General features: G+C 58.5%; 1 protein-coding gene and 1 long non-coding RNA gene across 2 annotated transcripts; one reads left to right on the top strand and one right to left on the bottom strand.

Annotated features, from left to right (window-relative positions):
• On the bottom strand, positions 1–20,701 carry ONECUT3 (one cut homeobox 3). Its single transcript, XM_086767341.1, has 2 exons — positions 19,669–20,701; positions 1–530 (listed from the first exon to the last, which is right to left on the bottom strand). The coding sequence occupies exons 1-2, from the start codon at positions 20,699–20,701 to the stop codon at positions 238–240; spliced, it is 1,326 nt and encodes a 441-aa protein (XP_086623467.1). The 3' UTR covers positions 1–237.
• A 2,458-nt stretch (positions 20,702–23,159) lies between these two features.
• LOC147597499 (uncharacterized) lies at positions 23,160–24,132 on the top strand. The gene is made up of 3 exons (XR_015261176.1): positions 23,160–23,331; positions 23,516–23,586; positions 23,852–24,132. It is a non-coding gene; the product is annotated as an uncharacterized LOC147597499 (long non-coding RNA).
• Positions 24,133–24,348: the final 216 nt, after the last annotated feature.

The raw sequence follows: 24,348 nt of genomic DNA, 5'->3' as shown, positions 1-24,348 counted from the left end.
ACGGAGCTGACCTGGTTGCAAACCCTATCACTCCTCCGTCAGCTGGGAGGATGTGGCAGCACAACGTGGCATGAGGCCCACATCCAGGGGTGACGCCCAGCTGCGGGTTTTGGAGGCTGATGGACCTGCAGCATCCAAAAGCACCCACCCCGGTCAGCTCGGGGCATGCGTGTGAGTCTGGGGTTGGCTTTGTCACGAGGAGGATGTTTGGGAAGGGGCAGGGAGGGCTGGGGGACATCATGCTTTGGAGAAAGTGCTTGTAGAAGAAGAGGGGACTCCGGGGTTGGTGCCTGGCTCCTCTTGCCAGCGGTTCATACACCGCCGGCGGGCATTCATGAAGAAGTTGCTGACGGTGTTGAGCTCCAAGCCCAGCTGCTGTGAGATGGTCATCTGCATCTCCTTGGATGGGCGCTTGTTCTCCTTGAAGATGGCAATCAGGGTGCGGCGCTGGAGGTCCGTGAAGACCAGCCGCTGCTTCTTGGGCTGCAGGCTCCTGTCTTTCTGCTGCTCTTGCTCTTTGCGTTTGCAAGCTAGATGTTCAAAAGAGAGAACAGGGCCATTAATTGGTGCTCACCACCCTGGCCCGCTTGCAGGCTGCCTGGCTGCCTCCCAAAAACCAGGCCCTTCCCTCCAGTAAACCTGCTTGCTGGCTTGCTGCCCACCACCTCCTAGGCTACCACCCTCCTCTTCCTCCCTGTGCCTCCTGAGCATCTGCTGAGTTGGGACGACAGCCTCTGGCAACACCAGTACGAGAAAAGCCTGGGTGAAGCCCATCACCTCTTCAGATGCCCAGGAAAAGGCCAGGTCCCAGCATCTCCAGCTGACCCTGGGACTACAGACCAAGGAAACTTTTGGGCTGACTCCGCTCCCACAGCCTGGCTATTGGGACCTGCTCCATCCCTAAATTTGGGGGGTCATCCCTTCCTGCACTCTGGTGTGGTCTCCCTCACCTCCTCGTCACCTCTGCGGATCTCACCAGGACTTGGACAGATACGTGCGGGCACTGCGGGAACACAAGATGCCCGTGGGCAATGCAGGGCACAGATCTGGCCTGCCGAGGCTGAGGACACACTGTTTCCTCCTGGAAAGCTCAACAGAGAGTCAGGAAACCGTGCGCTAAAGGCTTCCTGAGGAAAGCCCCGCTCTTTCCCCAAACAGCAGCAGTTTTCAGCCTTCAGGGTTCCTTGGTTCAGATATTCCAAAGGATTTAGCGGGGAGGGCACAAGGCCTTTGAGACATTTGCCGTTGGGAGGTTGCTGGATGACAGATTTCAACTTCTTTCTCTCGGGCATTTCAGGAGGCTCTTCGACCTGGTGCACAGAGATCAGAGGGGCCAGAGAACAAGGCCGAAAGCTGCTGCTGCAGCGATGGGAGACCATCTTGGGTCCACGGGACAGGTCTTCCCCTCAGGCTGCCTACCTGCCTGCTACACAAACACACCTCCTCGGCCAGGCTGAGCGAAAAGGGTCAGCAGCCGCGTAGCCTAGGAGCAATGGGAGGGTGTCTGAACTCTCTTCTTCCTCACTAGAGGAAAAAGAAGGTCTTCCTCTGATTTGTCTTCAGCTGCCTGCACTATGAGTCCTCCTTACTAGGAGAGAAGATGACATCCACCCCTTCTACCCAAAGCTGGGGAGATCTAGAGCTCAACAAAGCAGAGAATTTATCCAACGAATTTCGCCTTGTTTCCCCAACAGCCGGGCTCGGTCCTCGCCCCATCCCCGTGCAGGCGGTGGGAGCCGTGGGTTCTGCTCCCAGCGGGGCAGGGGACAGGAGGCACCAAGCTTGGCACAGCCAACCACACTCCGTCAAAATCAACCGGTTAGCAGAGAGCCTTCCCCTCCCCTTCTCCCCACCCCAGGCAGGCTCGGCTGCAAGCCACCGTCCATAGGGACAAGGGACAGTCCGAGCCCCCATGGTGCCAGGGGACACTGTCCCAGGGGTATCTTACTCAAAGAGCCAGCAGAGAACGGTTGAGTGGAAACCTACCCTATGACCATCAGATGTTTGCAAAAAGAACAAACAAAAAAAAAAGCCTTTATAAAAAATTTGACTTTTTTTTCCAGACATGAATTAAAAAATAAAAAAGACCCCTCCCAAACCCCCCCCAAACCAAACAACAGACAGAAAAAGTCTATCCCCCCCCGCCCCACCATGCGTGCACATTCGGAACAGCACGTCTTCACCCTGCCAGACCCCTCCCGGCGTTCCCCACCCCGGCATGCTCGGCTCCGGCCCCAGACACGCTCCCATCTGCTCCACGCGGATGGCACCTATCCTGTACCGCCCCACCGCACAGACGTGTGTGGGTGGGTGTGAACCCATCGGTACCCCCACGGGACACGCGGGGCCATGTGCTGGCCCAGCTGTAACCCCAGCAAAGCCACTGGGATCCAGGTCGTCCTCACGTGCCCGATTCAATTTTTAGGAGTAATTATTACAAACCAGTCTCCCATTAATAACTCAGAGCTGCGAGGCAAACGCTAACCCTCAGGGTCTTGCTGGTAAAACCGTGATCCAGCACTAAAACCGGTGCTGGGTATCGCTTAGACCGAGGCGACACCCTGCTCCCTATGACCCCCCTGTTATTTTTGGCCCATGATGCCGGCAGTGGCCGCATCCCACATTTCCTGTGCCCATTTGTTTATTTATTAATTTCTTTTTCTGCTGACGCAGCCCGACACCCCTCTTCCCCAGTTCAATCTAATTACAGCTCCGCACAACAGAAATCGATAGTGACGCTGGTCAGATCTATTTACGGCGGCCATCAAGCCCCCAACGGAGGATCTTTTTCCTGTCCCCCATCCCCCGGGCGCTGCTTTCCCAGGCAGGCTGGCGGTGGCCGTCCCTGTGTCCCCGCAGGCACTGGGAGCCGGGGACGGGGGGCAGTCGGGGGCACGCCTCTGACTCCCACCCAGGTCAGCATAGGGCGAGAGGTTTCCTTTGTCCTTCAAAATCCCTTCTTCTTTTTTTTTTTTCCCAAGTCTCCAGATCCAAATGACTCATCCTTGCCTTAACGCTGTTCTTTCGGCACATCCCTCTGGGGTCTCTGGGCCAGGTGGGGGTCGGTGGGGACAGGGTCACGCTTCAGGGTGCTTCCACCTCTGCCTCCACGTCATCTCCTCAGCAAACACCCAAAGGTCACGGTTTATTCCTTAGCTTGTCCTCCTCCTGGGGCACAGGAGACCCCAGCGGTAACAGCACAGGAGAGATGAATTGGGGTCCCCCGTGGACAGACGGGATGCTCTGTCGGCCAGTAAGGGGTTGAGCTCACCCACGATGGAGGTCTTGCTCTCCTCTCTCCATCTCTCCCCAGCTCATTTCACAACGCTTCCACCTCCGAGACCTCCAGAGCTCAACCAGCCTTGGCCAAAACCGGCCAGCAAGCACAGAAGCGAGGAGCAGGGAACGCCAGACACGGCAATTGCACAGAGCCCCTTCCTTCCGCACTCTGGGCACGCAACCCCAGAGGTATTTCATCCCTAAAGCAGCTGACCTGGCTGCTGAAAAACCACGGGGAGCAAAGGCAAGAAGGAACCTTGCGGGGGGGAAATATCTCAAGAAAGCAGCACATCCCACCCGCTTTCCTGGGCGGATTTCTGCTGAGGGTTTCTGCCTCCCTGGAGACTTACGGCAGAGGGAGCATGTTTTCCTTGACTTAACCTTGACAGCTCCAAGCAAAATATCTCCCGAACCCTTTCTAAAGGGACATAATAGAGACAATCAAACGGCTGCTGTTCAGAAGCTGCGATTATGCCTCACAGCGTGAACTCGGCGAAGCATTTAACTAATACCTGATGGCTTCGCAGGCTTCCGCAGCCTGCCAGACCCCGGTTTCTCGATTATACCCGCAAACCTCTGTTTTCTCAGCCTCAGCGTGCTCTCCCTCTCCACTCGCTTGCAATACAACCTGTAATTTTCTGCCCACTTTGCTTAAGTGCCGGTGATTTGTTGAAATCACAAAAGACAGCCAGGGGCTTCAGAGCCAGCGTGAGGTTGGGGGATAAAAAAAAAAATACCCCACCGTCTTTTCTCTTTTTCTCCATCCAATCTGTTCACAGGGGTACAAGGGGACCGAGGAGCATTTAGGGCTCAAAGGGAGGTGGAGGAAGGGACAGAAAGGGGGTACCTGGACGTGGTTGGCCAGGTTGGGACAGGTTTTTTTTCAGTGCAGAGGTGGGATGGGATCTTTCTCTGGTGGGCACTGGCTGGGAAACGGCCCTGAGCGGAGCTGGCTTCTCTCCATGCCTTCCAGGGTCTGGCCCCTGGGCTGCCTCAGCTTCCCCCTCTCCTTGAAGGGGCAGAGGGATCTTGCAGAGAAGGGGGTTGTGCAACGGGTGTTACCGGTTCAGACTTCGCCCTGATATTCCAGAAGGTTTTGGGGGCTGCGGCTCTGAGCAAACTGGGATGAGCCCAGCGCCTTCCACAGCAGAGCGATGTCTGATTCTGAGTTGAGCTGACATCACGGCATGGGCTCCCCCAAAGCGAGAGCAGAGTCCGGACCAGAAATCGGGGGCTTCATCTGCCAAACAGAAATCCTTTGGTTCAGAGCTGGGGCAACTCAGTAACCGTGTGAGGTTTGTCTGGCTTTTCTGTACGCTGCAGGAAAAGAGCTCGGAGAGGTTCGTCACAAATAGGCTTCTCCAGTGGCAATTCGAGTCTTCTCCAGCTGGGAAGGCTCAATGCTAACGGGAGAGTGAGCAGCGCACAACACAGGAAGAAAGAGAGCTCAAAATCCAAATCCCAACTTCCTTTTATTTTTTTTTTTTTGAGCTGAAACCTCATTTGATTACACGCAAAGGAGACGCAGCGTCAACCACACAGAGCCTGCCTCGCGCTGCACATCCCTGCAACTGCTACCCTCCAACGCTGCAACCCCGTGATCCCCTGCAACACGATGGAAAAATAAAAATCTGGGCTCCAGACCCTGCGGGGATTTCGACCGCTGCAGTCTTGCAGCGTCCAACAGCCTTGAATCACGTGCTCTGGAAGCCCACAGGTTCAGAAAAACCACGCTTCAGTGGCCATCCAGAGCCCGAGAGACGCGGTTATGAGCTGCGACGTCTCTGCAGAGCTGCAGCCTCATCGTCCTGCTAAGTCAGAGTGACACGGTCCGGCGGAGCTCCTGTCCCCGTGCCTCGCGGCCCTGCCTCGGTGAGGACAGGCTTCCCCGCCGGCGTCCCCGGGAGCTGCCGGACGACGAGTCCCGAGGCACGGGGAGAGCCCTTGGTCATTGGTATGCAGCCAGCGCGACACAGGGTGAGCCGCTTCCCTGCGCCCAGCAAATTAAATCTTTCTCTGAACGCTGCGAATGAGGAGATGAGATGAGACAAAGCGCTTGTCTCCGCGTTGCCGGGTGCATTTCCCTTCCCTCGCGAAGGGTTTCGGTGACCAGTTCCAGGGCTGCGAGGCATCACCAGCTGCCTTCGCTGAGGTTCCCAGCCTGTTCCCCAGCAGCCCAGGGGCTTTTGGAGCAGCGCAAGTTGGCAGACGGAGGGAAAGGCCTGGAAATTAAAGTGCAAATCCTCTGTCCTCCGCTCGGAGGAACCCCGAGAGGGGCTCGGCTGGGATCGGCGGAAGCTGGAGGAGACCAGCAGAGCCGCCCAAAGGCGCAGCTCCCCCAGACCCAAGGAAAGCACGGCACAGCAGCGACGCCAGCGCCGCAGACGCCTCCTTCTGCCTCTCCCGCGCTTCTCAAGCTTTGGTCTTTTTCACAGTGTGGCATTTTCGGCTTTTCCAGTGCTGAAGCGGCCGAGTTTGGCTGGTGTGGGGGCAGGTGAAGGGACACAGAGAAGCTGTGCTGGCCACGGGTGTGCTTGGCTTCACTCCTCCATGTTTGCCCCATTTTTATTCTCGTCCTTGCCAGGTAAGCTGCTCCCGGCTGTGCCAGAGACAGCCCCGGGCTGAGCCGGCTGCGTCAGACCCCTCTCACAGACACAGAAACAGACAATTTCAGATGACTCTAAAACGCGGGTTTGTTGTTAAAAGCATTTCCTTTCAGCAGAGGTTTGGTTTTTCACTCGCTTTTCTGCAGACTGTCATAAAGGAAGATCTGGTGCCCCGCTCCTCTCTCCACAGCTCCCAGGCGAAGCAGACTCAACCCTCTGCCATCACATCTGCCCTCAAAGTCGCTGTCCCAATTCATCCCGCTTCCCCCCTTTCTAGGTCTTTTTTTTTTGGCTGCATCTTATCATCCCCGTGGCGACCACTGCTGTCACAAGCTGCTCAGTGCTCACGCTGCCAGGACGGCCCAGGACTGGACCAGCTGCCTGCTGCGAGGCAGGGTTGGGCAGAGGTGCCCTGGGAGTCCTCCCGGTGGCTCCATTCTCCTTACTCTTCTCCCCAGTCATTGCTAGTTAGCGTGACGAGAGCAAATTGGTGCTAATGAAGTGCTGGAGTCAGGCAGCGCGGCAGGCAGAAGCCGGCAGCGCCGCGAGGGATGGCAGCGGCAGGGGAAGGTCGTGCCTTCTGGGAGAGAGGGAGGACATGGGGATGGCTTGGCAGGGGACGGCTGGAAACCTTCCAACCCCTGAAATAAGTTTTCCCTGGAGTCAGAGACACCGGTTGGTGCTCAGCATCGGTGCAAAAGCCCCAGCTGCAGAATCCAAGGGGAAAAAGAGAGTTTGGGGTTTGATTCGTGCCATGAGGACAGGGAGAACGCTGGACAGGGAGCCTCCCTCCAGGAATCTGGGACAAGTGACATCCCCACGGCCCACGCGGCTGCAGGTCTCACGCAGTCCACTTCTGTCCTCACTGCTTTGTGCAGGAAAGCAGGAGCAAGAATCCCCCCTTGGCATCAGCACGGGCTGCTGCCACATGACTCTCACCAGCCCGTTCCTGCCAGGATCCTCCTGCCAAACTCCCGCTGCCTTCAGCAGCTCCCAGATCTGGCTCTCTTGAGTGGGGATGATAAACAAATTCAGCAATCGATGAATTGTATTTCTTCAGAGCACATGCTGCTCCCGAGCCGCTCTCAGTGGAAAGTTGGTGTCTGGAGAGGGCTCAGAGCCGTTATCAGCCAAGGAACATTTGCTGCAGAGAGGGGGAAAGCAGTGGGGGGGAAAAAAACGAGTTTTCTGCATTTCCTGATTAAATCTGGTCTCAGGCGGATTTATCGGGTGTGAGATGGGAAGCTCCCTTAGGGTTTGGCTGAGTCAATTCTCAGATGGCTGCTGGCTCTCTTGCTCTGTGGTGCTGTGAAAAACAGGGAAGTCCGTAATCCTCCGGGTTGCGGCGTTTGAGGTTTGTTTCACCAGGGTTTGGGACCCTCTGAAGGTGGCAGGACGGCCTGAGCAGGGCCATCAGTTGCTCTCAGGTTATCCCAAATCTCCAGCAGCGCATCGCAGGAGGCAGCTTCCAGATCTGAGCCCTTCCCTGCTGCCAGGCCCTGCTCCAGAAGGTCCCGGCGCTCTGAAGCCTATTTCCAGCCTGACCTCGACGGGTGCTGCAGCCTGGCTCCGAGCGTATCCCAATTCCTGACTATTCACACCCGGCACAAAGCCGTCAACGGCAGCCGGCGTGAGCAGCACGTGCCTGGGCCGGTCACCACACACGAAGGAGGGGTTTAGGGACCTGGCGCCCCATTTTGCCGCCCAGAGGGAGCCGGGGGGTGCTCGGTGATGGGGGGCTGACACCGCGCAGCTCTCGGACGCTGTGGGGAGGCCCTGCCCGGTCCCCTGGGGTGAGTTCCCCCACCAGGCCGGCCCAGGCCCGGGGTGACGCCAGGCCCTGCTCAGCCCTGGCCTCGGCGCGAGGCCCTCGACCGCACCTGCCCCTGGGCTGGGCCGTGAGGGCGGCGGGGCGGAGGTGGAGCCGAGGGGAGCCCCAGCCCTAGCCCCAGCCCCAAGACCCCGGCAACCGCCCAGGCCCACCCCACCGCCCCGCCGCCATTTTGGGGCGTTGGTTCCGCCCGGCGCCCCCTACCCGACGGAGAATGGTTTGTTCCGCCACCCCCCGCAGCCGTGATGGGCCGTTCCCGCCGCGCTGGCGCCCCCCCGCGGACGGACGGGCGCATTGCCCCTCCCGGGGGGGCGGGGGCAGTGGTGGCACCGCCCCCTCGCCTCTGCCCAATGGCGCCTCTCCGTCCCCCAGGGGGATGGGCCATTCCTAACCCCCCCCCCCCGCTCAGCGCTATGGGCCGTTCCAGCCGCCCCGCACACACGGAGTGCACCGGGCTGGAGCGGTCCACCTGCGGCGGGGAGGGGGGGGCCAGGGACCACCGGGATCCACGGGAATGGGTGCGAGGTGGGGAGCCTCCGCCTGCCCCACGGCTGCCCCATCAGTGCCCCATCGCTGCCCCGCGGCTGCCCCATTGCCACCTGCTGTAGCGTCCTGTCACTGCCCAACGACTGTCCCATCGCTGCCCCGTCTTGACCTCATCACCATCCCATCGCTGCCCCATCATGACCCCACCACCGGCCTATCGCTGCCCCATCGCTGCCCCACACAGTGCCCCATCACCACCCCATCACTGCCCCATCATGACCCCACCACTGCCCCATCGCTGCCCCACAGACCATCACCCCCCCCCCATCACCCCCCACCCCATCGTCCCCCACCCCAGCCACACAACCAGCCCCCAACCCCGCCACAAACCCCTCGCACCCCGCCCCCCCCAGGACAGCTCATCTCGTCCCCCGACACGCGTGGGGTTGGCACGGCTGTGGCCGACGCTAAGCCAGTGACTCTTAATACACCGCTCCGGCGTTATTAGTTCAGCTCCCAAGGTATTTCCCGCAGTAATTGCACTGATCTGCCAGGGATTACGCGCTGCCGCTCTAACGATGGATGATGTTTTAATTCCAGCCGGGGCAGGGATCAAGACCCTTGAGCGCCGGGAGAGGATGCACGAGCTGGGCTGGACGCCCTCGCCGCTGGCGTGGGGTGAAAGGGTTGCCCGGGTGTAAGCAGCAGCCCCCGGGAGGGGTTTTAGGGTGAGGACCAGGCTGGGCGACCCGGTTTCAAGCGGTTCCCTGGCCAGGACCTCGACCAGGAGACGCTCCACAATGGGCTCCCAGCGTGGGGATGCCGGCTGGCTGGGGTTCGGCATTCCACCGACGCTCCCGAGCAACTGGGAAGGGATCGTCCTGGCTCCCAAATCATTGCTGGGTGGGGGAACACCGCCAGCCTGGGCTGTGCTCCCTGGTCCCACTCCCTGCCCCTCTCCGACCCCATCCTGCCAGGGGGGAAACTTCCACAGGAAAAGAGCTTTTGCTTTCCCCGTGTCCAAACACAGCGGCAAAACTTCCCCCTCAACGTTACCTTTAAAAATGACCCCCACGCCGAGCTGTTCCTTCTGGTAAAGCAGCAATTAATCACGGCAAGTATGGGATGGATTTGTAATCAGCTCCCCCCTTCATCCCCCACCTCCATTTCACAGCCTTGGGTATTTTTTTTCCTGCCCCCTCCCATGTGCGGGGATGGGGCCAGGCCGGTGCAGCTCATTGATCCTGCCCGATCGATTTTATTGAAACTCCCACGAGTGGCTTTAACCGCGCGTTGGATATTGCTGGCACATCAGTTTGATGGCTACGTGACCGGCGCGGAGCTCGCGGGAGGGTTTGCGGGGAGGGAGGCAAAGGGGAAGGGGCTGCGGGAGAGGGGAATTAATCCCGCTGGAGCTGGGTTATTCCCTGGGATGGGTGGGAGCTGCCAGTCCCCGGGGCTTCTCCCCAAAGGTGGGAGAGCGAAAGATAACAGCACAGCTGGGACGGGAGTGTTCGGGGTGTTGGGTAAAGGGAATGGGTTCTCTTGGCTGGATTTCATTGCTGGCTGGGAAAGGGGCTGTTGGGCAAAAAAAAAAGAAAAATAGAAAAGAAAGGAAGTGAGAAAGGGGGGAAAGAGGGAAAAAGGAAGAAAGGAAAAAAGAAAAGGAAAAGGAAAAGGAAGAAAAAAGGAAAAGGAAAAAGAAAAGGAAGAAAAAAGGAGAAAAAAAGAAGTAAAAAATGAAGAAAAAAGAAGAAAAAAGATGAAAAAGAAGACGAAGAATAAAAAGAAGAAAAAGAAAAAGCAAAAGGAAAAGGAAAAGAAAAAGAAGAAAAAGATGAAAGAAGAAAAAAAGAAAAAGAAGAAAAAGAAAAAAAGAAAAAGAAAAAGAAGAAAAAGAAAGAAAAAGAAAAAGAAGAATAAGAATAAGAAGAGAAAAAGAAAATGAGAAGAAAGAGCAAAGGGTGGGAAAGGAGAGGAGCGAGGGGATCCCAGCTGGGGGTCACAGCTCTATCCAAACCCCTTTGTCTTCCCTGCTTTCCCAACCCCTTTCCCTTCCGTCTCTTTTCTCCCATTTTGGCAGAACAGGGGACAGCCAAGGGGGGTCTCTGCCGGGTGACGCTGCTCCCACCCACCAGCACCCCCTGGGTACCCGGGCTGGGCCCCGGCACCGTCGGGAGCACCCGAGCGGCTGGAATGAAACCACCAAGAATCACAAACCCTCCACAAACACCGCGAGAAAAGCTCCCGAGCAGGACGCCAAGGGGACATTCGAGCCCCCCCGGTTCACCAAATGGACGGCACCTGCGGGGCTGGAGACCCCAGCTCCGCCTCTGTCCATCGAGCATCTCCTGGTGTGGAGAGCGGGGCGGATCCTCCTCCACCCTCCTGGCGAGGCAACCGCCAAAAAAAAAATCAAAGCAAATAAATAATTTGGGGTTTTGTTGGAGGTGTTGAAGGCAGAGGAATGGCTGGGAATCGTCAATTTGAGGCTCTTTCCATTTTGGGGAGACCCTTTCAAATTTTCTCTGGGAAAAGCAAGCCGGTTTGGAATTGGCATTATTTCGAATAAATGCCCTGATTTGGATGCTTTGTTTTTCAATTTATTTTTTTCCTTTTGGCGTGCAAAGCATCTGATGATACCCACGCCCTCTGCCACGTCTTTGACTCGCCTCCTTTCACCCCCTTTCCGACCCCCTAGCACCGTACAGGAGCTCCCCTGGGAATATCAGGGTAGGGCTTCACCGCCTTCTGCGTGAGAAATGTCATCAAAATCCTGAAGTCTGGCCCCAAAAAGAGAACTAAAGGTGAATATTGATCTGCAGATCCCTTTCCAGAGGCCTCTTGTTAAAGCCTTGGGTCCCCCTGTGTGACCCCAAAGCCTGGCAGCGCGGTGCCGCCGTCCCACCCTCCCTCCTCCTCACCCCCTGCAAGTTGGGAGGTGGATGGGGAAGGGACCCCCCCCCATCCTGCACAACTGGGGGGCTTTGGGAGCACAAACCACCACAGCATCGCCCCCATCATTTTTTTTGAGCATCGTATTTGAGGCAAACTGGGCCACATGCTGCTCCATCCACTGAGTAAAACCCAATGGAGATCCATCCCCCATCCGGGGTTGTCATTTTTGGGGGGGGATGCCAGGTCCAGGGCAAAAAAAGGGACCCTGAAAAATGGGAAAAAATAAAGAGTAGGGGCAGATCTCCAGAAATATTGCTGCTTGCAGGCACCAGTGTCATTGCTGCTTGCCATCCCTGTGACAGGCGCTGAGCGCCGGGGTCTCCGACGGTGGGAGCAGCCTTTGCTGGCGGCGGAGCGGAGCCGTTGAGATCTCTGTCAGCCCCTGATACCATCGCCCGTCAGCAGCTCCCGATGCATTTGCAATTTTATCCCTAATGGAGAGAGTTTGCTCGTTACCTGCTCTTTATCGGCCAAGGGGAGTGTGACTCCCGCAAAGGGACATCGCGCGCTGGAGCTCGTCTTCCAGCTTAAAGGTTTGGCCTTTTAGCGGAGTCACCGAGCTCCTCGGCTTTAACAACCCGGCTCCAGTGCCTGGATAACCCCGGGAAAAGCGCTGCCATCCCTGCGGGGAAACTGAGGCACGGAGGGGTTTGTGGATGCTCAACCCATGACCACGTCACCGCTCGCGTCCCTTCGGACGCGTGGTGGCACTCGGTGTGGGGAGGGGAACCCAGGCTTTGGGACGTTTCCCGGTGGTCGGAGCCGGCCTTGCCGTGGCTCTCGGCTTCCCCAGGGCTGTGCCGACCATCACTGCGGACGCGACCGTCACCTTCGGACCCCCTTGAAGACCACTTTGGCATGAGGCGTTTCTCCTGATTTTGTCCCTCTTTGAGGTTTTTTAGGCTCCCTGACAAGCAAACCCGATGTCCCGTGTTGCCGGCTGTGCCCTCCAGCATCGAGCCCTCCCAGCACGCCCAAAGCCCCCGATATTTAGGGGTCCCTGCGTTCGTGCCAACAGTGGGAGACCTCCATTCTCCACCAAGCTGGGTGGGAGACCAGCTGCCCCACAACCAGTCCCTGCTTTCCTCTGGCCAAGGGGATTTTTTGGCTCCTTCTCCCACACTGGGCTGAGCCGAGCCACCCCCACGGTGACGAGGTTTCCCGGACCCCCAAGCACTCGCTGCCTCTTGGCGATTCCTATACTTTGGGTTTGGGAATAGAAGAAGAAGAGGGACAACCACAGCGATACCGAACTGCGGCGGGACGGCGGGTGCGGGGCTCCCGACGGGGACATTGTCCGACGCAGGGTGGTGGCATCTGCCGTTCCCCAGGGTAAAGGCCAGGCAGCAAATTCCCCGCTCCCAGCTCCGAAACTCAGCTCATGGCGACGCCAGGTCCTCCTGCCTTCAGAAACGACGCCGGGAGAAATCAGGGCACGGTTTGGTTGGAGCGCCCAGGTCCTGCGGCGCAGAGCTTGGAAGTGAAATCCCGGGGATGAGAAAGGACTCTCACCGGTCCCTAACGGGGAGGGCAAAAAGTTGGTACCCACAGGGGGATGGGGCTGGGGTATAAAAGCGTCCCAGCTCGTCTCAGCCCACCGCATCCCACCCGGCGTGGGTGCACATGGGCGCGTGTCCTCTCGTTGTGCGGCACCTCCAGCCCCATTTTTGGCGCTGGCAAAGCGTTGCCTTCTCCGTGCCTTAACACCTTGAATCCCATTAAATCCCCTTAAAATTATTTCCGGACCTCCCCACCTTGCACCTCCACCGGGACTTGGCGCGACGGTGCGTATCCCTAACGGAATAAATCTGCGTCACTATGGAGTTATTAAGGTCATTCCCAAAATCCCAACCGTGCCCACGCAAATGTGTCTGGATTTTAATATCGCCTCTTTATTTTTTAAATGCCCTGGCCCTTCCTTCCGGCGACGGAGAATCCTGGCTGCCTTTTTGTGTTGCTATTTTTTTAACAATGCCAAATGTTTTACAAATCCATCGTCCGTTTTCCCTGGCAACCCCCGCCTCTGTTTAAATCTCGCTGGAGATGCTCGGTATCATCCGAGGTGCCAAGGAGATTTTGGAATTTCTGGTTAATCAGCAAAAATCTTGCCAGTCGACGGCCACAGTCCCACACAGAGCCAGTAATAAACGCACTCGGCTGCCAAAACCTGCTGCCGGCTCCTCGCCGCTCCGACGCAGCCCCACATCACTCCCAACCGGCATCGCTTTTGGTTGTGGACGGGTGGGGCTGGAGGAGAAAATTTTGGGTCTCAACTTCTCTTTTTGGGCAGTTTTCAAAGCCAGGGGTTGACCTCAGCCCCTCTGCACTGCCGTCGGTGCTGCGCAGGAGGAGGGCGATGGCCGAGAGCGGATCCCGAGTTGGTCCGACGTATCGGTTCCGGGTTGACGGGACGCATCTCGGGTTGACTGGAGCCCCAACTGAGTGCTGAGCCGTGGGATTTGTGCACCTCAGCTCCGCTCCGAAAAGAGCAGAGCCGCGCGGGTGCGTGGGTCTGATCAAAGCTGTCTAACTCCTCCGTCCATACTCGGGGTGCCGGGCTCCCTCTGCCCAAGATTTTCCAAGAAACCTCAGGGAATCAGGTGGCAAAGGGGAAAACTCTCCCCTCCTGGCCAAAAAGATGCTGGGGGTGATGGGTCCAGCTCCTGCCGTGGCCGGGGAGGCAGCGATTCCCACGGGAAACCCTAAGGCAGCGGCGTCCCAAACTGCACCCCGAGGCCTGGAGCAGGGGGACAGGCTGGGCCTCCGGATCCCCACCGAGCCGCAAAGCCCCACCCCTTTCGAGCCAGGCTCTGGTGGGTTTTGGGTTTTTTTTTTTCAATTTTTGCTCTTATTTTTTCATGGCTGTTGCACGTCGGCCATCGGCACTTTGCCGCCAGCCCCAGGAAGGCTTCGCACGAGGAGCCCCATGCGCCCGAGGATTTCTGGATCCCTGAGGCCCCGGCCTCGCTGGAGCGATGCCGGCGTTGGCAGAGCCCAGGTTCGTCCCCGCTTTCGGCGTTTGCACCGAGGAAGCCGGGCAGAAACCCCTGAGACAGGAGCCGGGGCAGAGCTGCCCTCTCCCAGAGGCGCAGGCTCCCGGCCCCGCAACTGCGTCCGAGCAGAATGAGAAAATATTGGATTTGTTTCCTGGAGGAAAAAAAAAATAAAAAAAAAAATAAAAAATCCAATATTCTGTCTGCAACCCCAGACTCTGCGCCTGGTTACGGCAGGAAAATGCTGTAAATCTCCCCGCTCCCCACCAGCCGGGGACGAAAGAGCAATTTCTTTTTAATATTCTTATTTTTCTCTCCTGATTTAAGCCCCATCATTTCGCAGGCGGTTCTGCAATTTCTTTGTTGACCAGGGCTTAAACCTGCTCTCCCGGCTCCCCCGACCCCGGGAAGTCGCCTCGCACACCCTTCCCAGCAGCTCCCGGGCAGCGGCAATGAGATTTTAATAGATGTATTTTCAAATTAGTTCTGGGCCTTTCAAGACTTATCAGTTAAATGAGGTTTTTCAAATTGATTCAAAGGTCACTCCGAGAGTTTTCTCTTCTCTGTTATCTCTCCCTTATGGTTTCAGTGGCAACTGACAGGACAGAGGGGGAAAGAAAGAAAAAAAAAAAAAATCACCCCCACATTGTATGTCTAGAAAAAGGGGAAAAAAAATAAAATAAAAACAACAAAAATCCACCGAAAATGGGGAGGTGGCAAGAAAGGCCCTGGGTTGGGCACCCGTCTGATCTGGGGCTGGAGTGCGTCCTGGGCAGGGAGGAGCAGAGCCCCGGTGGGGTTTCGGGAGCGGGACCCCACGGACACGAGTGGGCTGTACCCGGTTATTTCCTCCTGGGGAGGAGTGGGCGAGAGGAAAAACTCGATTTAATGTTTAACCGACGGGCGGTTTATTGGCCCTTTCTGAAGCGCAGATTAGGAGCAAACAGAAAGAGGAAGAAAAAAAAAAAAAAAAAAAAAAAAGCCCGCGGGCGGAGCGAGGCGGCCCCGCCGCGCTGATAAGGGCGGGGGTGCGGAGGGGTGCGGGGTGGGGAGAGGGGTGCGGAGCGCGGGGTGCGGAGCCGGCGGCTCCGGGGGTGGCTGCTCCCGGCGGGCGGCTCCGCGCCTGTTCCCACAACTTAAAAAAAAATTTAAAAATTAAGAAAAAAAGTGAGAAAAAAATTGAGAAATTTAAGGGAAAAAAACCGACTTTTTTTTTTTTCTTTTTCTTTTTCTTTTTTTTTTTTCCGACGGGGAAAACGCATTTCTCTCCTTTCTCGCTTTCTTTCTCTGCATTTTCCCGAGTGGGCACCGCTCCCGTGCCGAGGGGGGAGGCGCCGGACCCCTGCGGCCCCAAACTCTCGTTTTTCCCCCATTTTTGGGAGGCGAAATAATTCGCTCTCCACCCTGCGAACCTCCCCACACAGTTTCCCCGCCGCCCCTCGGACACGCCCGGACCGAAAGCAGCGAAATCGTCCGCGATTTTTCCGGCGCTCTCCCGGGCCGGAGCCGCGGTGGGGAGGAGCCGTCGTTGCTCGTTTGAAAAAAGGCTGAAATTAAAACCAAATTCGTAAAAAAAAATTATATTTCCCAAGTTTTTACGCAACGCAATCTTGTCCCTGGTTCTGGCAATTCGGTGTCTTAGTTTGCGGTGTTAATTAGCGGCATTAATTACTGGCCTTGGCCCAGTCTCGTGATCGTGCTAGCAGTTTCGGGATGGTTTGTTTGGTTTTTGTTTTGTTTTTTTTTAAATAACTACGGTTCGTGCTGCGGTGGAGATTTTCTCGGGGGAGAAGTGTGAGGAGGAGGGGAAGAAAAAGGAAAAAAGGAAAAAAAGGAAAAAAAGGAAAAAAAGGAAAAAAAGGAAAGGAAAGGAAAGGAAAGGAAAGGAAAGGAAAGGAAAGGAAAGGAAAGGAAAGGAAAGGAAAGGAAAGGAAAGGAAAGGAAAGGAAAGGAAAGGAAAGGAAAGGAAAGGAAAGGAAAGGAAAGGAAAGGAAAGGAAAGGAAAGGAAAAGGGAAATGGCAAAACGAAAACAAAAGAAAACACGAAAATAAAATTAAAACAAGAAAAAGAGAGAACGAAAAAATGAGGGGAGAAAAGGCTGAAGGAAAAAAAGAAAAAGAAAGACGAGCGAGGGAAAGGAGAAAGAAATGTTAAGCGAAGAAGAAGGAAACGGGCAACGCTTTGGGGCAGAAACAGGCGATTTCGGGTGCTGCGGCGCCCACTCGGGACCGCGCTGCTCCCCAAACGCGGGCAGCGGCCGAGTCGCCGCCGGGCCGGCCTCACCCCCCCACTCGCGACCCAAAAGCTTCATGTGAGCGGGTGAATTTCACGCACGGACACGCGTTTTGGGGAAAATCACGGGAGGGCGGCTCGGGACGAACGAAGGAGAGCGGGCAGGCGCCGTGTCGCGACAGGGACACAACGACGTCGTCGCCCTCCCGAGTAATAATCACGAGTGAATTCCCTAGTCGTGCGTGTCTGAACAAATCCGTGGCGAGTAGAGGGTTTCCACCCCGGCGTGGGCTCCGAGCGGGTGGGGGCGCACCCACAGACACGCGTGGTGGAAGCACACCTGCCGGGCCCCGCACACACGCGGGGGTGGGCGCGCAGGGGCGCACCCGCTTCCCACCCGATCCCACGAGAACGAAGTCGGTGCCTTCCCCCCCTCTCCGGGGACCAGGATGGAGGGGGGCTGGGCGTCACGAGTGGGAGCTCGAAGCCCCGTTCTGCCATGCAGGGATCCCCGAAAATGCCACCGTGGGATCTCCCCAACACCCACGGGCCCACGCAGGCCTCGTGGAGCGGGGAGGGGTCTCGAAGTTTGCGGACCTGCATCTGCGGGGGCGGGGGGCTGCGGCCGTGACAGCCGGTCACGGAGCCGGATGGCCCGAGGGGACGGGGCGGGCACCGCCAGCTGCTGCCCAGATGTTTCCCCGTGGGAGCCCCACGCGTGGCGGGGGGGGAGGGCGGCGGTGGAATAATTCACGGTTCATCTGCGAACGGGGCGGCGAGAGGGGGAAGCGGAGCGGGAAGAGGGGAAAAGCGGGGATTCGCAGGTTTCCAGGCGCCCGATTAACCGCTTCGGATTAACCCGTCCGATGGGCTCCCGCAGCCAGGACCAGGATTAGGACCAAGATTAGGATTAGGACCAGGACTAAGACTAGAACTGGCCCTCGCCACGGCCGTGCCCCCAGTCTGACACTTTTTTCTTTCTTTCCTTTCCTTTCTTTTCTTTTTCTTTTTTTTTTTTTTTTTTCCCCGCTTGCACTGGGAGAAGAAAAAAGAAAAAAGGCGATCGCTGCCCGGGGTGGGGGGGAAGGGGCCCCTTCCCCGCTCGCTTAAGGGGGCGTCGCAGCCCTGGGGGCACCTCCACTCCCCCCCCCAGCCCGGGGCGGCCTGAAGGGACGGGCGGGTTCGACCGGTGGTCTCGAGTGGGTTGGGTTTTGGGTGGTGGGGGATCCGCTTGGGGAGGTCGAGCACGATCCCCCCCCAAGGCCCCACTCCAGAACCCCGCTTCTTGGGGCAGGGGGGCCGAGCCCGAGGGGCTCCAACCCAACCTCCCCACGCCCGAACTCGAGTGGACGAAACGGCGGGAGAGGAGAAACGAAAGCGGGGGCCCCGCGCGGCCGGGAACAAAGCGGCCGGGCCGGGGATGGTCGGGGTGGGGGGGGTCCCCTGCCCGAGGCCAGCGTCTGCCCCATCCTCAATCGTGCATGGAGTGGTCCCGCGTGGACAGCCGGGCTTCAACGCCAGCGAATTCACGGCGGGGTGCCTTGGCTTGTTGTTTTGTGTGGTTTTGTGGTGGCGGTTTTTGGGTTTTTTTTTTTTGTGTGTGTGTGTGTGGTTTTTTTTTTTTTTTTCCGCAGAAAGCAAAGAATTAAACCCTTTCCCCAGGAAATTTGGGGATGGAGTAATTTCCCTAAATAATGGCCCCACGGTGCCCTTGGGGCTGAGGGAAATAAAAACCATTTTGGGGAGGAAAAATCAGCGGCGGGAGGAGAGGAGAGACTTCCCCCCCCCCATCCCCTCCACGCGAGGATCCCCCAGCACGGCCCCGCATTTTTCTTATCACCACCCTGGCGATTAATTTCTAATTTTGGCGAGTCCCAGAGCAGCCACCCGCTGCTCAACGAGCCCGAGCGACGGGGGCACGAAGCGGCCGAGGGCGGGCAGTGTTTAAATCTTTATTTACCGGAACCTTGTAAAGCCGGGGACAATTTGCATTCCCTTAACTGCTTTTCGATAGGGCATCGACTGGAACTAAAAGATGCCACTACCCTGCCCTAATTAAAGAGCAACTGTATTACGCTAAATACATATGAACGCCGCTCTCCTCCGTAAATAACGGCGGGCTCCTCGGGGAGCTCGGATTTCTTAAAAAAAAAAAAAATTGTCAAAAACCCACGCGTGTTTTTTTCAGCTCACGGCCACTCGCGGAGCGCAGAGGGAAGGAAGGGTTGGGGTGGTGGGGGCTACTCGGCTGACCCTCGCCCGCCGTCCCCCGCCACCGCTGCTGAAAATGGGCAGAAAAACCTCGTTTTTCCAGCAAAACGCTGGGCCCAGCGCCGGCCTTGAGGCCGCACCAGCCCCGCCGGGGAGCCCGGGGCTCCGGTACCGGCAAGCGAGGGGCACGGCCCGGGGGTCCCGCTTCTCCTGGAGGGCAGCCGGCTGCCCCGGCGGGAGGGGAGAGCAGCTCCACCCCCCCCCCCACACACACACACCCCCCGCGACCCCCGACCCCACGACCGACTTCGCGATGAGGCGGTGCGGAACCCACCCGCGACCGGACGCGGGGCTGCGGCTCGGCCCGTACCCACAGGCGAGGTGAGGAGGGAGGCGAGGGGTGGGGGGTGCCAGTCTGGCCCCCCGGGATCCCTCATTTCCCTCTGGCAGGAGCAGGCCCGGGCAGGGGGGGGTCGCCTTGAGCACACAATTCACCTTAAACACAATTAATCTCAAACAGAATTCCCTTTAGCTATGATTTACCTTAAATAAAATCACCTTAAATATTATTCAGCTTAAATATAATTTGCCTTGAATAAAATTCATCTTAGATATAATTCGCCTCAGCTATAATTCACCTTAAACTCAATTCGCCTTATACATTATTCACCTTAAATATCATTCGCCTTAAGCATTTTCACCTTAAATATTACTCACCTTAAGCATTTTTCGCCTTAAGTATTGTTCACCTTAGCCATTTTTTACCTTAAATAATATTCACCCTAAGCGTTTTTCGCCTTAAACATTATTCACCTTAAATATTTTTCACCTGAAACATTTTTCACCCTAAATCATTCACCTCGGATATAATTGCCCTTAAATACAATTCGCCTCGACCATAATTCACCTTAGGTGTCATTCCCCTGGAACATAATTCACCTTAAATGCCATTTTCTGCCCTTTTTTTTTTTTTTTTCCCCGCGGGTCCGGGTGGGTTAGGTGTCACGCCATTCGCGCGGTGTAGATTTCCCCACGCGTGTCCGCGCCCCCCCCCATCACGCTTCTCCTTACCCGCCAACCTGAGAGCCGACATCCTCTGAAATTCCGGCTCCTGCAACCATTTCCACATCCTGCGGAAAGTCTCCCGCCCGGATTTGAGTTTGCTCCAGGGTTTGGGGTTGCGCAGCAGGTCCGAGAGGGTCCCCTGGGAGCGGCAGAGGATCCTCTGGGCGAAGATGGCTTGCGGGATGCTGTACCGCTTCAGCTCGGCCGTGATGCGTTGGGCCACCTCCTTGGTGTTGATCTCCTCCACCTGCCCGGAGTTGCCGGTTTGTGAACCGGTAGCCGTAACCTGCCGGTCCCGTTCGCCCAAACCCGAGGGCTGAGGGTGCGGGTGAGGGTGCGGGTGCATCCCGTTGAGCGGTGGCATCATAGCCGAGCCGGAGGTAGCCAAGCCCCTGGCCAAATGCTCCTCGCCGCGGGATAACATCGCGGCGTGCGTGTCGAAGCCGTTGGGCGAGAGCATCTTCTCGTTGGGCAAGTGGCCACCGGGAGCGTAGGGGGCGAGCGGCTGCTGGGCGTTGTGCAGGCTGGCCAGCCCGTTGGGCAAGGGCGAGAGGGGCTGCCCCATGGCCGGCATGTCCTTGGGGTAGTGGCCGTAGAGGTTGCCCACGGAAGCCAAGCTCCTCTCGTCACGCATGAGGGTGAAGCTGCCGCTGACGTTGCCGGCCAAGCGCTGGTGCGGGTGGTGGTGGTGGTGGTGGTGGTGGTGGTGCGGGTGGTGGTGGAATTTCTCCGAGACGGTGGAGATGGGCGGCAGGTGCTGCAGGGGGGTGAGGGTGGTGTAGGTGCTGCTCAGGCTCATGCCGGAGGGGGACTCGCAGGACATGCTCATGGCGGGGTGCAGCGGGGCCCCCAGGCCGGGCTCCCCCCGGTAGTCCCCCCCGTCCAGGATGGTAGCCATGCCCGACACCATAGCCGGCCGGCCGTGCGGGACCAGGTTGCGGTGAGAACCTTGACGCCCGTGGGTCGGGCTCAGCAGCTCGGCGGGTTGAGAGTGCGGGACGCCGTGCAGGCTGCCCAGGTTCTCCATCGCCAGCTCCATGGTGGCCGCCGGGCTCTGCTGCTGCCTCGCCCCGCTCGCCGCCTTCCTCCCCGCCTCCTCCTCCTCCTCCTCCTCCTCCTCCTCCTCCTCCTCCTCCTCCTCCTCCTCCCTCCCCTCCCCGCGCCGGATTCACGCAGCCGAATGGCTCTACCCGCGCTCAGGCCGGCATCGCCCGCCCGCCCCAGCCCGCCCGGCTGCGCGGTGCGGGGTGCGGTGCGGGGAGGGGGGTGGAGGCCGGGGGGGGGGGCGGTTGCGGCCGCCGGCTCCCGGCAGCCTCGCTCTGGGCCGCGGCGTGACGTCAGCGCCGCCCCGCCCCCCCATCCCACCCCCCCGCCGAGCCGAGCTGCGCTGCCTCTCCCCCCCACCTCTCCCGGTGCTGGGGGGGGCAGGACGGGGCAGGCACCCGCCCCCGCACCCACAACCCCCGCCGGGTGACCCCCTCCTTCCACCAGGGTGACACCCCCTCCCGCACAACGGTGACCCCCCCGTTCCCAGCGCGCATCTGGCGGCATTGCACGGCCGTGCCCACCTGCGCCTCCGCACATCTGGCTGACCCCACCCCCCCCCGCACACATCTGCCCCCTCACACTCCCCTCGCCTCCCCCCCCACCCGGGTTCCCCCCTCCCGGTCCCTCTCAAGGGCTCGACTGCTCTCATCTGCCCCAAACAGCCCCGGCCTCGCACACTCGAGTTTCCCCACGCGTGTCCACAGCACCCCCAACTTCCCCCCCCCGGCTCCTCGTGCCCCGGCAGCGGAGGCTACTGGGAGGTGGGGGGGTTGCCTTGGCAGGGGGTTAGGGGAGGGTGACAGGGACACGCGTGGGGCGGGACACGGCGCCGTGCTGCAGGGGCCTGGGCAGCAGTGGTGAAAAAGGGGAAGTGGGAAAAAGGAAAGGGAGAAGGGAAGGGGAAAATGGAAAATGGAAAATGGAAAGGGGAAATGGGAAGGGAAGATGGAAAATGGAAAATGGAAAGGGAAAATGAAAAAAAAAGGAAGGGAAAATGGGAAGGGAAGATGGAAAGGGAAAGGGAAAGAGAAAAGTGAAAGGGAAAAGGGAAAGGAAGGGGAGGAGGAGGAGGAGATGAAGAGATGACAGAAGCCGGGTTCAGGCACGGGACCGGTTGCCGCTCCACGCCCCATCGCACCGAGCCGGGCCCGGCACCCCCCGGCCGTGCGCGCTGCCCCGGGCCGGCCCGTGGCCGTTCCCCCGCTTCACTGAACCTACCGGAAAGAATCCCAGTAAAAGGGTTCATCGTCTCCCCGCGAGTGGGCCCTGCCAGCCTCGCGTGGGCTGCTCGGTCCCTGCTCACGGCCCAGGGTCGTTCAGGTGCGGTGGGAGCTGCGGCGTGGGGCACCCACCCCACCCCATTCACCCACCCATCCCACCCCCGGGAAGCTGCCGAGCCGCTCAATTCAATAAATTAAAGCCCCGCAAGTTCCCGGGAGGTGGGCGCAGGGCGGTCACGCGTGGAGCAGAGGATGAACCGCTGGTGGGGGTCCCCTCTCAGAGCCTTTGCTGTCCCTGTACCCCCCTACACCGTGGTACCCCCCTACACCCCGGTCCGGAGCCGGCACGGGGGAGAAATCCGGTTCCCCTCGGTCCCCGTCCCCCCTACCCCCTGCCGGGGGGGCGGGCCCAGGGGCTGCGAGTGGGACTCCACAACTGGGAGGGACCGAGAGTGGCCCCGATATCCAGGTGGGCGGGGGGGGGGGGCGGGGGGTGGTGCTTCCAGGCCCGGAACAGGACATAAAGGGGGGGGGCACAGAGGTGGGCATGGGGGGTCCCAGAATCAGGCAGGGGTGGGCAGGGGGGTCCTGGGGCCAGGGAGGTGTGGGCAGGGGGAGGTCCCAGAGCTGGACAGGGATGGGGAGGGAGGGTCCCAGAATCAGGCAGGGGTGGGCATGAGGGGTCCCAGGGCTGGGCAGGGGTAGGCAGGGGTGTCCCAGAGTCAGGCAGGGGTGGGCAGGGGGGTTCCGGGGCCGGGCAGAGGGGGGCAGGGGGGTTCCGGGGCCGGGCAGAGGTGGGCAGGGGGGTCCCGGGGCCGGGCAGAGCCAGAGGATGCTGGCGGCGGTGGTGTGGGGTGGGCGTCGAGGTGCTGAGCGAGGAGGAGGCGGGGAACAAACCGGGGATGAAGCAGCCGCGTCTGGCAGGGTTTCACCCAGTGTAATCACGGCGATAGCGCATCGATCGCCCCATCGATAGATCGATCCCCGCAGCTGCCCACCGCGCCCGCCGTCCCGCACAGCGTTCCCGGCCCCCTCACCCCGCACCCCCAGCCCCACCGGGCCCGCAGCACCGGGACCCCCCCCCCCCCCCCCCTTCCATGGGGCAGGCGCTGGACTCTGCCCTCCGTCGAGCTTTGCCCCGAGCAAACACCATCAAAAAAAAAAAAAAAAAAGCGAGACTTTTTAGCAATTAGCGCGATATAATTGAGTAATGCGGTAGCCCCCCCGCAGTCGAGGCAGTGGGACAGGAGAGGAGCGGCGGGGGGGACCCCCAGGCTCCGGGAGCGTTGGATCCCTTCCCTCGCCTCCTCTCCTCTTCCTCCCCTTCCTCCTCCGGTTTAATTTCCCGGCCCCTCCGCAGCCGCCCAGGCCATACCGGTACCCGTGGGGGGGGAGGCCAGCGGTAAGTGGGGGGGTGGGGTGCACAGGGCACCCCCTCCCAAAATAAAAAAAACCAAACAAACACCCAAACTACGGGAGGCCGGGCTGGCACTGCCTCCCGGGGCCGCCCCGCTGCGCTTGCTTTGCGCTCAAATCTATTTTATTTTAATTTTATTTTTTAATTTCTTTTTTCCCCTTCCTCTTAGGACCAGCTCGAAAACGCAAACGCCACGGCCAGAAATAAACCCGGAGGAGCGGGACAAGCACCTGCGAGCAGGTTGTTTTTTTGTTGTTTTTTTTTTTTTTTTGCTTCCAACCGGCGACCAGGTACAAGGCTGGGGCTGAACCATTTTGTTTTACCGGACGGAGAAAGGAAAAGGACCCGGTAACGTGGCTCCCTCACATCCCAGCCCAGCACTGCCCCAACTTCCTTAAAGTTCTTTAAACCTTCAAAATAACCGCACCATCGCCCGGCAGGTGAATTATTTAGTGCCTATAGATTCCTCACCAACCCTTTCATTTCGGTTCCAAATCTTCCCCAGCCCAGCTTTTGCCCACGGATGTCTCGATTTTCCAACAATCAAGCGGGAGCCAAAGAGCGTGGCAATTTCTGCTAATCGATTTTCCATACAATGGGCCCCAGATGATGTTTTAAAATGTGAGAAACTAAAATGTGTTGGTTTAAATAAGACTTCGGCAATCAATAGCTTTTTTTTTTTTTTTTAAAAAAAGGAGACTTTGATACCGGTTCTTGAAGGGGATTGAAACGTTTTCGCTTCCAAAACAACAACAAAAAAAAATCAGGAAAAAAAAAAAAAAAAGAGCCACACTGGAAAAGTTCCGCCCGGATTTGGGGTGATTAAAGCGGATTACGGGGAAATTCGCTTCGGGGGGTGCAGCCCCTGGCCCCACCGATCCAGTTGCGCAGTCCTGCACCCCCCTCCCCGCTCCTTCTGCTTTTTTTTTTTTTTTTTTTTTCCGGGTGGGATTTGCCCTTCCCCGCGGTGCCCCGCGCGTTGCCTCGGGATTTGTGGCTTTT

This window comes from Chlamydotis macqueenii, chromosome 26 (genome assembly GCF_036417535.1).
Source record: "Chlamydotis macqueenii isolate bChlMac1 chromosome 26, bChlMac1.mat, whole genome shotgun sequence".
Taxonomy (NCBI): domain Eukaryota; kingdom Metazoa; phylum Chordata; class Aves; order Otidiformes; family Otididae; genus Chlamydotis; species Chlamydotis macqueenii.
The sequence above is the reverse complement of the archived record's forward strand: the minus strand, read 5'-3'. Positions and strand labels throughout refer to the sequence as shown.

Excerpts from the sequence above, each read along its gene's own strand:
- ONECUT3 (XM_086767341.1), bottom strand. The coding sequence starts at position 20,701 with ATGGAGCTGGCGATGGAGAACCTGGGCAGCCTGCACGGCGTCCCGCAC. Across the intron at positions 531-19,668 it reads GTCGGCTCTCAGGTTGGCGG|CTTGCAAACGCAAAGAGCAA; the intron begins GTAAGGAGAAGC and ends TTGAACATCTAG.